Source organism: Pomacea canaliculata, linkage group LG12, assembly GCF_003073045.1.
Source record: "Pomacea canaliculata isolate SZHN2017 linkage group LG12, ASM307304v1, whole genome shotgun sequence".
NCBI lineage: Eukaryota > Metazoa > Mollusca > Gastropoda > Architaenioglossa > Ampullariidae > Pomacea > Pomacea canaliculata.
Genome location: NC_037601.1, coordinates 11,820,932 through 11,837,623, shown reverse-complemented (window position 1 = coordinate 11,837,623; position 16,692 = coordinate 11,820,932). Strand labels below are relative to the sequence as shown.

Below are 16,692 nucleotides of genomic sequence, written 5' to 3'. Positions count from 1 at the left end.
TGCGAGTGTGCCTGTGAGAGAGCAAGTCCAGCGATGCCTGACCGCGTCAAGCGACAGTCTCTTCACTGGCAGCTGTCATTGGGGGAGCACATGGATAGACATGTTAGCTGATAGTATTCGCTACTCTTCCCTACTTTGGACAATAGTGAGCAGGTCCTGTACAGTCCAGTCTTTGATGTTCTTAAGTCAGTTCTTTCTCTGGCCACTGTGGCGTTGACTACCCTCCAAGATACCTTGAAGGATAAACTTCAACAATGTGTCGTGCCAGGCCACATGGCCAAAGAAGACCATTTTACGTTACCCAACTATTAAAAGTAGAGAGCTTCCTGGTGTCCTATGAGTGTGAGAAAAGTTACCTCTAGTTACAAGCAATCACAAATCTGCACCAACTCACCTACAGGTTACTTCAAGGTGACATACAGTCACAAGCCAGCAAGCAACAACTCACCTAAACCTATCAAGAGCAGAAAGCTGCAGGAAGGGCTTATGGAAGTAGTGGACCTGTAGGATGATGACAATGAGGAATGAGGTTGGTGTCAACAGCTTCACAAAGAGGTCTGTAGTGTTGAACTGCTCTAGGCCAATGTCCGCCAGCCTAATGTGGAAATGGATATAACAAAAAATTACTTAAAGCAAAATGAAGAATGAAAGAAAATTCAGCCAATCAAAAAGCTTTTTTGGGGGGTTAGGGGAACGGGTGGAAGAACATGTGTGTTGACATAAATTCAAACTTCTGACATTGATATTCATAAAGGCAACAGTCACACTGCTCACATGATTAAAATATTACCATAACAATAAGTATTCTATAGAGATGTTGTAGAAAACAAGATTTTTACCTCCTTCCAAAAAAAGCTGAGGAGAATTCTGATGTTCATAGGTATGCATCTCAACCAACTAACTGAACTGTTTTACCCACATTTCAGGAGCTGCTATCTTGTAATAAAGTAAACCAACTTTTTGTAAACTATCTCTTAAGCTTGGGTTAGCCTTTAATGAAATGCTTCTGAATACATTATGATTATTCTGTATGAGAGTCCAAATGCATTAACTAGACAGACATAAAAGACCTCTGCACTTACGTTTCATTATTCCAGCCAGTGCTGTTCTGCCAGTAGGCAGGAAACTTTTCAAACTGGAACGTGTAGATCATGATCAGGATTCCAATGGAATAAATAATGACCACCCACCAGAATATGAACATCAATGCTCGCCACAAGCTATACGAGACCTGCAGCAAAGGTTAAACACAGGGTAACTACTCTGCCAAAATGTTGGTCATATATCTTTCTGAGCCACACTTAAGAATTATATATCCTTTGCCCACTCCTCATTCTTGTCACCTAAAAAAACAAAACCACATTAAAAAATAAAACAAATCTTAGACTCCACTGACCTGGAATGTGGTAACAAATAGGAGAAAAAAGATCAGGTAGATGATGCGATAGATGACCACTTCCTGAATTGATATCAGTAACAGCATGCTTGCACACACGAAGATCCAGTATTTGCACATGGTTACCCAGAAAAAGTGCCCTGTTGACAGTGAGGTTTGATTTTACAACCTGTTCCCATTTTCTTTGTTTCCAGTCTTGCTTTTTATTATTCCATTAGCAAGATGAGTGTCAAATGCAAACAAAACATTTTTGACAACAGCAAGCAATCAGAAAAAACAATTATTGGATATTTTGCATTAACAAATTTCTGTCATTTAAATGATAATTTTTAAAAACTGACGTTACTACAAGATGCAAAACATTTTACAATTACATAAAGCATGCTTGCATCTACCATGACAGAAGCTGCTACAATGGGCAGAAAAAGACTAGCAAAAAAACATCATGACTGGTCTGTCAGTTAAGCCACTGGCTTTTCTCCCTGTAACAGTCCTCAGCGATTCTGTTAGAGGTTGTTTTTTTAGCTGCTGAATGCTGTTAGAAGCTTAGAACATATCACAGTGAGAAATTTGAGAAACAGTCACACTAGTCAATTATTAATTTTTATTAGATTAAATGGCAGAGAAAAATCTATTGTGCAATTAGCATGGGTTCCCTTATACAACTTTCCCTTATACAACTGTAGCTGATGGAGTAAGAATTGCTGTCAGGCCCAAGGTTCCTAATAAAGATCAACCATCAAGACCTGAACATAATGATGCTTCATGTGTGTGTGTGTGGAAAAAGCTTTTTCTTACATTCTATTAACTCAGGTAGCTGCAGTATTCTACAGGGAAACCCTATGTAAGTGTACTAAGTTCTTGTACTAAATTCTATGTTTCACTAATAGGTCATGAAGACTGCAGACATATTACTATTACTACAGATTACCAGCTACATCATGTCAAAACGCAAGGCACACTATGTCTAATATGAAACCACTATTGCTTCTGCAATTCAGTTTTAGGGAAAAAATTCTTGTCACTATAATAATAATGAAGTATGTTTATAAAGCATCTTTCCCAATGTTGTTCCAAGTGCTGTACATACATACACAAAGGTGCATGCAATATTAGAAACACAGAAGGATATCACACAATGGCCTGTTGGTGAGTAACAACACTCTCTACATGCATACACACACCCATACCCATGTGCATATGCATGCACACACACACACATGTGCACAGTGACTGTGAGCAGTGACACCTGCAAGCTTAGAGTTTACTTAGATGCAAACAGATTAAAGCCCATTAATCACCATAACAACCACTGTCATTGAAGATAAAAAAAACTGTCAAATAATAGATGACTAAATGAATAAAACTTCCACCAAAAGCGAGGAATGTACATGGCAACCAGAACATAATCATAGAAATCATCTCATGATGGTCCACCCATATGTATCAAATCATTTTTCTGAACAGCAATGAGAACTTGGAGGGGAGGGGGAACATTTCCTCAAGATGTTTCAAAGGGTTATGTGCCTTTGAATTAAACATAAGAACTGTTTGAGAAAGAAGACTTGGACCACAAATACATGAACTGTAAAGGTTGATGCTACAGTGATAAAGGTTAGTGCTGCAGTGATAAAAGTCAATGCAGCAAAAGGGGTATGGTGATGAATTATTATATAAATATGCAAAAAAAGTAGTCACAAGACATATAGCTCCCTCTTGTACAAGTAATCCGAGTACTGATAAAGAGTCATGTTAAGGTGTATTAGGAATGTAGGAACTATTGGCCTTAACTGCAATGTTTAAGTCCTCCTTCAAAAAAACAAAATGTAACTGACAGTACAGGCTGGAAAGTAACGACAATCAAATGAGTATCAAAAATATAAAAGCCAGGACTATCGGTTAGTGGATGAAAACTGCAAAGCAAGCATGCAGGGTCAAAGCAACAAATATCTTAATAAATGTTTTTATAAACTGACAAAAATTGTTCAGAGAACAGGTACGTGAAACAGACATTTATTTTATCTGAAACAAGCATGCAGGAGGGAGAAAGTAAACAAGCAAAAGAAAGAAACACGACTTGTTTACCCAACACACGAATGGTGTAGCTGTCATAGGCTTCACTAATCTGGGTGTTAAATGGCCGATCTGTCATCAAACCATGCACTTTGCCATCAGACCACAAAGAACTACTATAGACATACAACTTCAGACATCAAACTGCAACTTGGTTCATCACACATAAATTATCAAATTAGAAATATTTGCTTCCAACACATCTCTCTTTCATGTTATTCTGTGCATGCTGCAAGCTCTATCTTCAATCTTCCCTTCCACCCATGAATATGCTGCACAGAAGAAGCAGTAACAGCCTAAGATACGCATGTTTATAGTGATTTCAACATGCAAGCAGTTTCAGTAGTACAGTGTCCTTCATTTGAATCCTTTATGCATTATTGACACTCAGTCATTCTAGAGCTGTCCCACGGAAAAATCCCCATATTCAAGCTGTGCTGAAGGAAAGGCAGTCAGACATTTTTGAAAGGTCATGCATCAGATTACATAAAGTGAGCACTATTAAAAAAAAAAACCAAGAATTATACTTAACACTGAAATGAAATAAATTTTGAATTATATATTATTTGGGAACCAAACTTTTTCCTGGTATGACATGTCACAATGTTTATGATGCTTTTTATATGGGTTTTTCATTAAGTTTAGTGGTACATGGTTTCTTCATATATAGATTCTTAATCAAGTGTAGAGGTACATGGCTCTTTTTGGAAAGTTTATCTGCTGCTATTTTTTTTTTTTATGTTTCAGTTCAAGCTGAGAGATCGGTTTTTATTTTAGGGTGCTGAAGAGACCAATTCTTACCACTTCTTACATGCTCAGAGATAAGACTGTTCAGTGACTATGCAATAATCCATGGAAAGATTCACTGATTAAGTTACAAGGAAAATTAAGCAAAAAGAAGTTAAACAGAGCAAAATTTTAATAGTAAAAGTTTTCAAGATAAATGATAAATTTTTTTGCAGAGATAAAAATGGGTTGATGAGATGTAAGCTGTGCATCTATGTATGAGCTTTTTTTTAATAAAGTGATTTAATTATGTCAGTTGTAAGAAAATTTACTCTTTTCTATAAATGAAGAATTTACTTTCTTATTTTAGAATAAAAAAGTGAGCAGATTCAGCACTAAATGTGAAAATTTGTATTAAATCTTCGTTTGCATTAAACTTTATTTTTCCCATGTGCATAAATATGCTATCTGTGAACTATTAAAGAATAACAATGGAACCATAAGAAAACTCTCACCCAAAAAGCTTCCGCTTTCTTCCTATCTAAGATTCTTATCTTAAAACAATGTTTTTGCTAGGGCAAGATAAACTAAGTTGCGGCCCTAAGCTCCTCAAGGGAGCAACAAGGAATAAACTAAAACTAAGACAAACTAAGGAAATGGCACCAGTTCAAAATACTCTTCCAAATGATAAAAGGACAAGTCTACTTTTGATCAGAAAATAAAACACACACACGCAAGCACATACATACACACTTTTTCTTTCACTTTCTCTCTCAGAAAGAAAGTAAATTATAGAGCAGGGGTGGGCAATTAATTTTCCCAAGGGGCCGCATGAGAAATTGGGATGGTTTTAGAGGGCAGGACTAATATAGTTAACTCAGTTTTACCCAATACTGTATATATAGTATATATACTGGCGGGTGGGCCAGCGGGCGGGTCGGTCAGAGACAGGAGGCAGGCCGGATGCAGCCCGCGGGCCGGCCTTTGCCCAGGTCTGTTATAGAGGATAATCAAGAAGGATGAAATGAACTACACAATTGCTGTATTTTCTTTCCTCCTTAGCTGTGTCAGTAAAACTGCTTCAGCACTCTAGAGTGTTAGAGTTTGTAGTTTTGGGGCAACACTTAGTTTAATTCTGCTTCTCCTGTCATTCAAACACTGCAGATAGAGCAGCGCACTTTTCTTAGACACCACACAGGCATGTCTGGGCGACAAGGACAAGCAAACAAAAATTAGGAGCACTCTGACAAAGCACAAATGTCAGGAGCTACACAAAAATGAGGCCACATGTATAACTATAAGCCTTACCCTTGGACAATGCAGCTTTGCCCACAACAAACCACTCAATGGTTAGATTTATTACAGGATGTTGCCAACACCAAATAAAGCTCAGATCCGATCACAACACTGAGCTATATACCAGGGTTTGCTATGCATATAAAAAGCAAAACAAAAAAATTTCCTTTTGAAACAAAAAACAGTTTCAACTAATGCCACACTTTTAATGCACTGATTAGTAAGTTAATGTCATAGCTCCAAAATAAAAAAAAAGAACAAACACTGTGTCACAAAGTAGACACAAAAACTGAAAACAATGTGACAGCTCATTGTCAACAGTTAAAAAACCCACTGAGACAACTCTGTGACAACAGTTAAAAAAAACCACTGACAATATAGTGGCAGTACTTTAAAAAAAAAATAGTTTATATATATTTTTTTATGCAGTTCAATTTTGTTACTTTATTAAATAAAAATTGAAGTACACATATCACAATGTGGAAAACTCTGTTCCCCCCTCCATAATAACACACCTCAACTACCATTCAAATTATAAATAAAAAATGGATTCTACTGTACTTGATGTAACCTCTGTTTATTGTACCAATCAGCCAAAAAATATGTAGAGTTATTAACCTTAGCCCTATAATTGTAGCCATGTTCATCCAGCCATTTATGTAACATTCAATTCCCCTCTTCTGCTACTCATCATTAACTAGTTATGCCACCAACTCACGGTTATGATAAGTTAGTCTAATTTATAGTAAAAATTTAGTTATATGCATGAAGGTAAGAAATTCTGAGTATGACATTTTAAAATGTAAGTTGATAAACAAATGGACCTAGAAATGGTCCAGTTTGGGGTTTTGGATAAAACTGGCTTTGTTCCATCTTATTAAAATACAATGAAGTCTTATAAGTGGATCAATTGGTACTTGTTTCAAGACAGTTTGCTTGAATTTTTACTGAAGAGGACAAGAATGATGAAAAGAAAAAGAAATTAAATCACTATGTACTATATATTAAATCAACATCTTTCATTTCTTCTACAAAAGAAGCATTTTCACCAGAAGAGATTTTAAACGGACCTAATAGTTCTTAATACACGTAAATAATATCTGCATCAAATAATTTCTGCTTGTGTAAAAAAGTAGCAACAAATGTGTCATTAAAAAGGAACTTTCATAGGTCACAGTGTACCTACGTGCAGAAAAGCTCGGGCGCTGTTGCTCTTCACGAGACTCTAGCTGGTAGCTGTCAGCAAAAGCACCTTCACTAGGCGAGCTGCGCTCTTGCATGAACTGACGCAGGGTCATGAAGAAGAACATTAAGAAGCACAGCTGCCAAGAAAAAAAACAAAAGCACATCCACATGAGCATTAGAAAATTCATTCATACTGTTGATAATAGAGCTTAAAAATTGTTTGACAATTTTAAGTTTTACCCTGTTAAGCAAAAAAAGGTGCTCTATAGCTTGAGCTAAAACACAGTCTCCGGACTTACCTGAATAGCAAGGTCTTCTGGTGCTACACTCGATCGTATTAGTCCTATTTCACGGGCTTGCACCTCGCCAAATTGTGATGGCAACTCAGGAAGGTTGATGTTGTAGATGTAGGTAGCCAGGAACAGGCATACTGCATACAGCACAAGCATAGGGGAGGCCACCAGTGTGGCCCGGCGAGAGTTCGGCATCATCCACAGAAGACAGGCAGCCAGCAGCAGCACAAAAGCCATCCAACTGTGGAACTTGATACTCCATCCCTGTAAAATGGCCAAGAAACTGTATTTTCCCCACAAAGGTCAACTGCTGACAATGTTTTTGTCCAGAACTGGTCTAACATTTGTTTTTATAAAGGGAAAAAGTTTTGACTTGATGTACAACAGGTAAACATTATTTTTAAAAAGAATTTGGTTAGGCTATTCTAATTACTTAAATACTGGGCCAAGATTTGTGAAAATAAATTTTTTTCAATTTTCTTCTAATTATAATAAAAGATCATAGCACTGGCCAAAAATGTGCACAATACTGTTCACTACTGAAGACCATCAGTCTCATTTTATGGACTACAGCTTTTCTTTTCAAACTTTTTGTGAACAAAGAGTCATTTATTTTATTGTATTAATAAAACACTATATGCAAACAATAAAATTAAATGCCTGCAAGCATACACATACACACAGATATGCACATGCACACACAGGCATGCACGCACACACCGCCCACCCACCTACACCTAATTAGCATTCTTACCATCATCACAATAAGTGTAATAATGTAGCTCTGTTTCAGAAGGTAGACAAAGAATGACATGATAGGGGATCGTTTAGACTTTCTTCTTGGTCTCTCCAGACTTGCCACAACAATGTCTTCTTGTTCTTCCTGGTTTGCTGATGTCGATGCCTGAGCTGCCTGAGCTGCCTGAGCTGTGCTGTTATAGTTAGCATTTCCCTCCAGTTCCTCCACCAGCCGCTGCAAGGTTGTGGTTGTAATGTGACAGATACATTTTACACACACACATGTACACAGCAGCAAAGACATTTAGGAGATGTTAAAAGAAAAAGATGAAGAAAAGAATTTAAGAAGTCAAAACTTCTGCTTAAGATGAGCTGGAAGGGGTAAGCCAGCAACAAAGGCTATGCAATAAGAAATCAGCTGGCCTCATAAAGTGAAGGGGGAGGGGGAATTGGTGTTTTAGGACACGCCACCAATTAAGGTGATATTATGGCAAGGCAGCCAGCCCTGTAAACAGATGCCACATGCAGAGAAAGACCAGCATGTATGAGATGAGATCTGAACCCAGGACAGCCAACCCTCACTGTATTGGTGACAAGTGCTAACTGTTGCGCCACTGGACCACCCCTCATAAAGCAAAGGCTAATATCCTGTGTTCAAGGCAAAATGCAAACAATGTTTCTCTAGATTTCTGAAGTTCAAAATAAGAGTGGTGGACCAAAGACAAAGAGGCACTCAAATGCAAAAACTGAGGTTAAGGCCAAGAACTGGATGTGAGACAATATACGAAAGCTCCCCAAAGATTGGTGAAAGTTATCCTATGCCATAGCCTTGAAAAAAAAATGTTTTGGCATCAGAATCCTCTTAGCAGTATACTAAAGATAATTTCAATGTCACTGCACAGTGCCAAGCATGGAATAACTTATCAGCAGCTAAATTCTATGCACCGAACACAATTACATGGTCATAGGAGACAATCATCATCATATCTTGGTTACACCTGGCAAATAGAGTTCAAAGTTTAGAATGTGACATCAGTTTTACAAAAGATACTATGTTAGCATTTCCCTCCAGATATTAATAACATCTTGATTGATAGTACATGTACAAAAGAAGCACTGAACTGCATTCTAAATGTGGTTTTAAATGCACTTAACACCACCATCACTTCCATGGACACCCACCAATTTTTATCAGGTTAGCTTGTTTCAGCAATATAAATATTCTTGAAAGTATATAAAAATAAAAAAGATTATATAATATATATTTAAACAGAGATATAAAGAATGTATATAAAATATTTAGTTGTCATAAAATGATTCAAAGGCTGTAATATGCAAGGTGCTACACATATAATATCGCACAAAGCATAACAATTATATAGTTATTATCTGCACAAAATATTTTGGACCATTGTAATGACACAGTGATAAATATCAACCTGAGCCTGAAAAGTAATAATCAAATATAACTGGGTGATATATGTGGAGATAAATGCAGGTCAGTAGAAAGCAGAATTTGCATTAAATCCATGGCTAGGACCACAGGAGAACATGCTGGTACACTGCTCACATACTAGGTCCAGGTCCATCCATTAAAACCCATCAGCTTTCCTCAAATATGACCAAACACATGCAAGAAATGGTAACCAGTATATAAAACTTTGACAAGAAACTGTCTCTATCTATTCTTAGGAAACTATCAGCTTTCACGGTTTAAAATTATGTTACATTGACAGACCACAATTCACAAACATGCAACAAAACAGAAATGAGGCTATCATCATATCAATGAAAACTAAAACTTTGGAAACAAGCAAAATAACATAAAAGGCTGGGTGGAATTAATTTCCTAACAGTAAAACTGAGCACACTTGTTGGGCACGTATCTAAAAAAAGGAATTGGCGAACCACTTTGTCTTGCACGACAAAAATAACATTCTGCATAAAACTAAACAGAACTGAGGCTCTCTTGCTGCTTTACTCTCTCAAAGATGACAATGAAGAAATGCATGCAGTATTACAGAAATTTAAAAAGCACTTTCTTAGCTGCAGCCACAAATAAACATCCCAGTCAACCTAATTGCCAGATGTATTTGTATACATATATCTCTCACTCTATAATTTATAAATAAAAATACAATGTTTACGGAAATCCATGCACAGCTTGCATACATCATTCACAGCTAATAGCTTTTTTTTTTTAAATGTCAAGAGAAAATCTCTTCTTGACCCATGCTTCACCTGGAAGCAATCTAGATACTGGAATGCAGGCCAAGAAGGGTATTACAGTAGATGTACATGGTAGTCAGGCTGGCGTCTAAAACTGGTCATCTATAGGTACTCACCTCCTGATCATCCTCTTCATCTCCATATGCAGATCCAGAGAATACAAGGCTACCAGTCTGTTTAGAACAATCCAGGATTTGTGAGAAGTATGATCTTGTTTATATGGAGGACTCACTAGAAACACTGACCTACATTTACTGGCAATGCATTTTCACCAATGTTTCTATAAACCTATAACAAAAGCTAAAGGCACATACTTTAAGGAAAAACCAGGCAAGATGCTTTTCACAAGTGCACTTTGTAGATCTACTCAAAACTAGCTTCACAAAATCCTGTTTACCATGCGATAATTCTATGTAAAATTAGGAACTAAATGTAATGAATGAGCCTTTAACAATAATATTTAGTAAATCAAAGATTTTAAGTTATATCTAGAACAAAACAAAAACAAATTAAAAATGCAACTGTAATAAACAAACTCCTGTAGAACAAAATATAACGAGAGAAAAGCATGAAACAAATTATTCAGTTGATCTTATATTTATGCCCTACTATAACTTGTTTTTGAAGGGTTAATAGACTGTTATAAATAATGTCTCCAAACATGAATGAGAAAGAAGTTTAAATACACTTCTTTAAAACAAATAAAACTACTTGACTTTAAAATTTAAGAATTTTGAGACCTGTTTATGAACTTGGACTTTTTCCATGCTTTTTAGTAATGGAGATCTTATTACTAAACCATTTGCCAGTCAATAAAAAAAAGTGTACTGATTTTTTTTCATCTACGCCAAAATATTTGAAGTGCATTTTATATCAACTCACATTTGTTGCCTGCAAATAATCTATTACCCTCTTCACCTTGCATTTATTAAATTAAACATGGCATGGTGTGTAGAATACAATGATGGCTTTTACAAGCTGACTGCATTTGTTTTACCCAAACCAAGGCTACTGTTCTAACTTTATTTTTATAAATTACAGAGAAGGCTCCAAACATAAACTGTTTAAGAGAAATGTTCATGCAAAAAAAGGACTTTTCTCCCCACCAATCCAATACAGAACAGAAAAAACACAAATCTATACCAAGGACTCGCCGCATTGAACAGCTTACAGTTCAACTGGAATAAGGGGTTTTGTTTAAAACGAATAAAAAACCCTTTAACATTGATAAAACGTTTTCCTTAACACAGACCTACATGTGAATAAAACAAAAGAAAAATGAAAAACGCTCACTTGTGTGGCAGTAAAACACTAAATGGTTACTAAACTGCTTTCTTCAAATGTAGTCAAGAAATTCTAGTGAATTCTAATACTTAGTTGGTACCTGAATATCATTTAAAATTTTCACTCATTTTTCATCAAACCACTGCTGCAAATATGGTCAATTCAAGTCTTTACAAGTTGAACATGCAGTTTAATTGTGGTGCGCTAAGCTTCATTTTAAAGTCTACTAAAGCCTATTTTTAAGCATCTAGTGTGGGAACTAAGTCTCTTACAGTATAAACTAAAGTTTAAAATAAACTCTGCTGAGTAAAACCTTTGATGAGAAATCCATTGTTTGAATTAAGACTTTCCCAGGGCAAACAGTAAACCATACAGTATGCCTCCAAGAAACAGTACGATACCAATCAAAAACACATGATCTTATACCTTCAATTTCTTTATATTTTTTTTTAGAGAAAAGAACTCAGAATTATTACAGATTATTATATAATTAATTTAAAATATAGCTAATATTATGGGGGAAAAAAGAATGAAGTTAAGCATGCTGCTGACTTTAAATGGAAAACACTGAAACATATAATAAAAAAGATATCATAATCCAGTAAATAAGAACCTAAATATTAAATGAAGACATCATGTCATCCAAAGAAGAAGTTCAACGTTTTGTTATTGAATAACCTTCAAATAAAATATGGGTAAAAATGCAACAAAACCCATGCAACACCAATGGTAGAAAAGACAGACACAAAAATGAGATGGGGGGATCCAAATTTCCCCATGAATTTTGTTGGTCCTAATAATGGCTCAAGTACCATGCTGTTTACTGTACTTTTAAACAAAGGAAGACCCAGTCCTCTTAAAAAACCTTCATGGATTTATTTTTCTTACAGCTTTGAATGTTCTTCCAAAGCTAGAAAACTGCAAAATAGATGGACATAAACAGTTAACACTGAAAAACAAAGTGTAAACAAAAAATAAATAATTTTCTCCAGACACTTCACCTCCTTAGATTTTCTAGCTTCCCCAGAATCAAAGCAGCATTTGCAACTGAGCACCCCCATTCACCAGTGCAATACCACCATGAGCAGGCCTACCCTAAAATGCCCGATAAAAAGTCACAGAACAAAAGAACAAGTTAGCGCTTCAAAAAAAGCAAATCACATCTTACAGACTTATTTGTTAATCTCCGGGATTGAAGCGGAATCTGAAAACAGGTGAACCATAGGTTAGGGTTCAGAATCATCCAGCTACCTGTGTCTGGTGTGTTACAGTTTGATAGATTAACTTTTCTTTCATTTGTTAGTAGTCAGTTACAGACAGTAAAATAACACTTTTGGTTCTCTGGCATGCTAGCAGCCACAAGTACATCACTCTATACATGAAGCTAACCTCATAATGTACTTCCTGTGTTAATCTTGTACATGCAGAAACAATTACTGTTGCCATGACTATGTGTTTTTAGAGCTACTGCCTGGTACTTCAAATTCTATTTGTGACACTTAGCTCTTCTTGATTCTTTGCCACTGTGCATCTTATGTTTTCAGCTGCTACAGCCTCTTCTTTCAACACACATAATGTATTCAATTCATGATGGGCAAAATTAATGGCATTAATCCAATGAACCAGAACAGTTGTTTACATGAACTGGTGTGCCCATGTTAGCACCACTCAAAATAAAAGAAATACTGATTTCTTGATGTAGCCCCAAGCAAAGATTAATTCATTTGTACGTGCTATAAAGCCACTGTGGAACCAAACTCCAAGAGACTTTAACATCAATGCACAAATCAAAGGAATTTCTGAGATCAAAACAAATCCAACATCTAAGGACACTTGAGATCAAATCAGCAAAATAAACACTTCAGAAGTCAATGATATAAAAGGACAGAAAAAGCACCAAGAAATGAGTTCCAAACAGAAACAGATGTAAAATATGAAGCCCAAATTTGATAACAGAAAGATGCTTATGCAACATTTTATAATTAAAAAAAAAAAAAAATTAAGATGACATGACAATTTTCTTCAATTAGATGAATGGTGGTTAATTTTATGATTTCTCTTGACAAAGGGCTGAAGGATACTAGGCCACTATTTTCCAGATTTGATTATGTGGGATTAACTGACACATGCTTTTTTCTTTATGCTTCAACTGTTCCCTAATGATCTCTGTGTCATGAGCTGAAATCAACCCAATTGTTCTAGAGAAGTATGAAACTAAACAACAATACAAACAAGAACACAAGGCTATAGAACTGCTATCCCTCTATGAGCAATGATATACCAGAAGAAAGCTGCCAATCATCTGTTTTGCATTTGTTATTTAAAAAATTTTTGTTATCACGACATCGACAATATCCTTTGATCACATTTGCAATCATATGCTAATGCTTCCCACATACGCTTGCAACTTGAAAACTTAATATGGCACTCAGCACTAAAGCTCCACATTGTGGGCAGCTGGTCAGCCAGGTGGTTTAAGTGGCATTATCTGCCTTCAATCAATCGATAAAAAGCTTGAACTTCAAGGATTAAACATTAAATACATAATGCAATTATCTGGCAGTCATAAAAGCATGCAGTGAAGTGGTTTTGACAAACCTTTGGATAAAACACTCAAGTGAAAAGAAAGTAGATGATGTGGAGAAATGGAACCATAGGTTCTAATGTCAATCAAGGGGTCAAAAATTGTTTCTGGAAGCATTTGTTACACCACTTTACAACTATGATTAGCTGCTAATGCAGGAAATGCTTGGTATTGATGCAGCATTTGGTCCAGTTTATTGAAAGTCTCTTGGATTAAATGCCTTTTATGAACAATCTTTTTTTTTATTTGGCAAACAAGCAGTAAGTGTGAAACAGAAAAAGAAAGACAAACCAGAAACAAGGCATGAGAACAAGTCCAAACACTGAAACCTGACAATTATGGATTTGTGGCAAAATCATTCCAGGAAATTGTACTTCAACAAGAACCGAGCCAAAAGTAATTTCTCATGCAGTTTCTGTTATTCACTCAATACTGTACCTCACTATCATATTTTTGGTTCTTGGGAGACCATAACAACCCCAACTTCTGTTAAAAACAAAAAAATTCAACAACAACTATTGCCATGCAATATTAATGTTTCTGAAATGTGTGTGGTGATATTCCTGTAAATTTATGATTACTTAAAGGAAATAATACTTCCACCTATAGATGAATGATAACACTTACAGCAGTTGTTAAAAAATCAGCAGTTGATATTTTAAATAAATTTTATAATGGCATGTCACATGACGATACTGCATAAAAATAATAAAATAATGGATTTAGTGCATATTAAACAGTGTACAAAGTCTTTAAAGAATACTTAAAACTATTCAGTGAAATAAGAATTTGTAATCCAGCTTACGATCACTCGCATCACAGACTTACTAACATGGATTGTTTTATTCATTGCATTCATAAATTATTTTCTTGAAGAATAGGGTTTTAAAAAAAATCGATCACCAATAAGTCTGGAAAAGGGAATGCCATCAGGCGCAAAGCTTCCAAGATCATAAAAATAAGGAACAAGACCCTCCTCCCCCCACAATTCTTTTGTCCAGGAACCATTCTTGTTTACAGTATTTCAGGTGGCATTGCCCTAATGTCACAAAACCGAAAAAGCCATTACCTCAACTAGCTGGTTGTTAAAATATATGACCATTATTGTGACTGTATGCCTACCTCATACAAAAGGGATGGTTGGTAAATTTACCGGCACTTCAGTTTTATGAATAGAAAATAAAATCCAAAATGCTTATGAAACCTACAAGGGAGTTTTGGGATACTATGCTTAGTAATTTGATGCCTATTAGAGTGAAAATTTACTTTGTAATATTTTTGAGTTTTACATTAGAGAAATATTACTGTTTTGGAGCAGCATGTATCAATAACAAATGCATGTACACACACATACATGCAGAGGTCATAAGGGTATTCTGAACTTATCAAAGGTTTCCTCTTGTAAACAAAACCAGCAATATTTCACTATTTTCCATTACATCACCATCACTAGTCTCCATGCAGAGAGAACAACTACAGAAACTGTTGTGCCAGCTATGCAGATAGGCTTCTACTGCTTTCACTCAAACACCCGCTGCAACCATACTAAGAAGCAAGATGTGGTAAACCTTTGCTGCTAGATGTCAGCCAAAAGGTCAAAGAGGTGATCACTCCAAAGCTTTGCTTATTGGTAAGAAAAAAGTTGCATATTCTCTTCCTCAAAAGCCTAGCAACTAGGCTTTTTTAGTCACCAAAGCCATGGTACATGCTGCATTTCAACTCATGTACTATTTGCAAAAACTGGAGGAGGTGGGAAAATGAATAACTATAAATAGGCTACTAAAATGATTTCTAAGGAGCAAGTCACCAGTTCATCAGAAGGAAAGATTTATCTGCTTTGTCATATCACCAACAGCTGTCACATGCAGCCTTTAAAAATGATTAAGTGGACATCAACAGTTCCAGACAGATTATTGCTTAAAGCTTATTAACACAGTGGGTATTTCCTCCATTTCAGCTCTACATCCCTCGAGTAATGGTTGTTTCAACTCTATATCACTCGAGTAATGGTTGTCTCATCTCTTCAGAGGAATATGTTTTCAAACACTGTCATTAACAGTATGATTACAGTCTAGCACAGTCTCCACTATCCCAGTGCATTGAGAATACACTGTCAATTGTCATATGACCACAGGAAACCCTCCTCCAGAGATAAAAAAAAAAGGGAAACCTTTGTGTCTTGATGGACGATTTCAAAGAACAAGCCCCGCACAGCAAGAAGCAAAGAAGTAAATTCTTACTGATTTCATGCAGCACACACCTGTATCATTATAATATAGCTACAAGCCCTTTTCTTGTGGTTAGTCACATGTGCATCATTTCAGTTGAAGATGGTGAGTGTGAAAATGTGGACAAACTCTTATCATGTCATCTTTGAGAGGTCAAACAGATGCAGCAAGTAGCTAAAAAAATTTCATTCTCAGGGTACAACATATTTTTTACAGTTCATGCATTGCAACAAGTCCACTTGATTTCTTCTGACAGTACCTGGAGGTTTAAGCCATGCAGTTTACAATATATAGAAAAATCTGCTTAGCTTTCTGCAGACCAATCCTGTCTCCTGTATTGGAGGTCTAAAGAAATTGTTGACACCCAAACATAAAGATAAACTAATCTTAAAAAGTAGATTTCCCTCCCACCCTCTGCTGCTTTCAATAATTTTCTTAGAAAAGGTAAAACAGAGCTGCACAAATGAAAAAGGAAAAAAAAAAACAGTTTCAAATGACTGACACAAGCAGTACATCAAAAATGAAAAGAAATATACAATCCATTTTGGCTAAAGGTGTTCATTTCTCTTCACGAAACATACCTGAACCTTACCTGTTACTAAGACCTCCACTACTTCCCATCTACTAACTCATCCTAAAATGTAACTAAGCGGCACAAAA

The 16,692-nt window shown here is 35.9% G+C and overlaps 1 protein-coding gene across 14 annotated transcripts in view; it reads right to left on the bottom strand.

The window, feature by feature from the left end:
* The window catches only part of LOC112553497 (piezo-type mechanosensitive ion channel component 1-like), a 90,257-nt gene that overhangs the window by 49,310 nt on the left and 24,255 nt on the right, over positions 1-16,692 (bottom strand). For 6 of the 14 annotated variants that reach the window (XM_025220757.1, XM_025220758.1, XM_025220766.1 and 3 more), the window contains 10 exons: positions 14,243-14,290; positions 12,389-12,424; positions 10,053-10,109; positions 7,724-7,942; positions 6,976-7,233; positions 6,678-6,813; positions 3,482-3,541; positions 1,397-1,536; positions 1,083-1,231; positions 449-595 (listed from right to left, as the gene is read on the bottom strand). In XM_025220757.1, the coding sequence (XP_025076542.1) occupies positions 449-595; positions 1,083-1,231; positions 1,397-1,536; positions 3,482-3,541; positions 6,678-6,813; positions 6,976-7,233; positions 7,724-7,942; positions 10,053-10,109; positions 12,389-12,424; positions 14,243-14,290 (1,250 nt within the window). Of the gene's footprint in view, positions 1-448; positions 596-1,082; positions 1,232-1,396; positions 1,537-3,481; positions 3,542-6,677; positions 6,814-6,975; positions 7,234-7,723; positions 7,943-10,052; positions 10,110-12,032; positions 12,366-12,388; positions 12,425-14,242; positions 14,291-16,692 lie in introns of those variants that run through there. The other 8 variants (XM_025220762.1, XM_025220764.1, XM_025220767.1 and 5 more) reach the window with 6 other exon arrangements.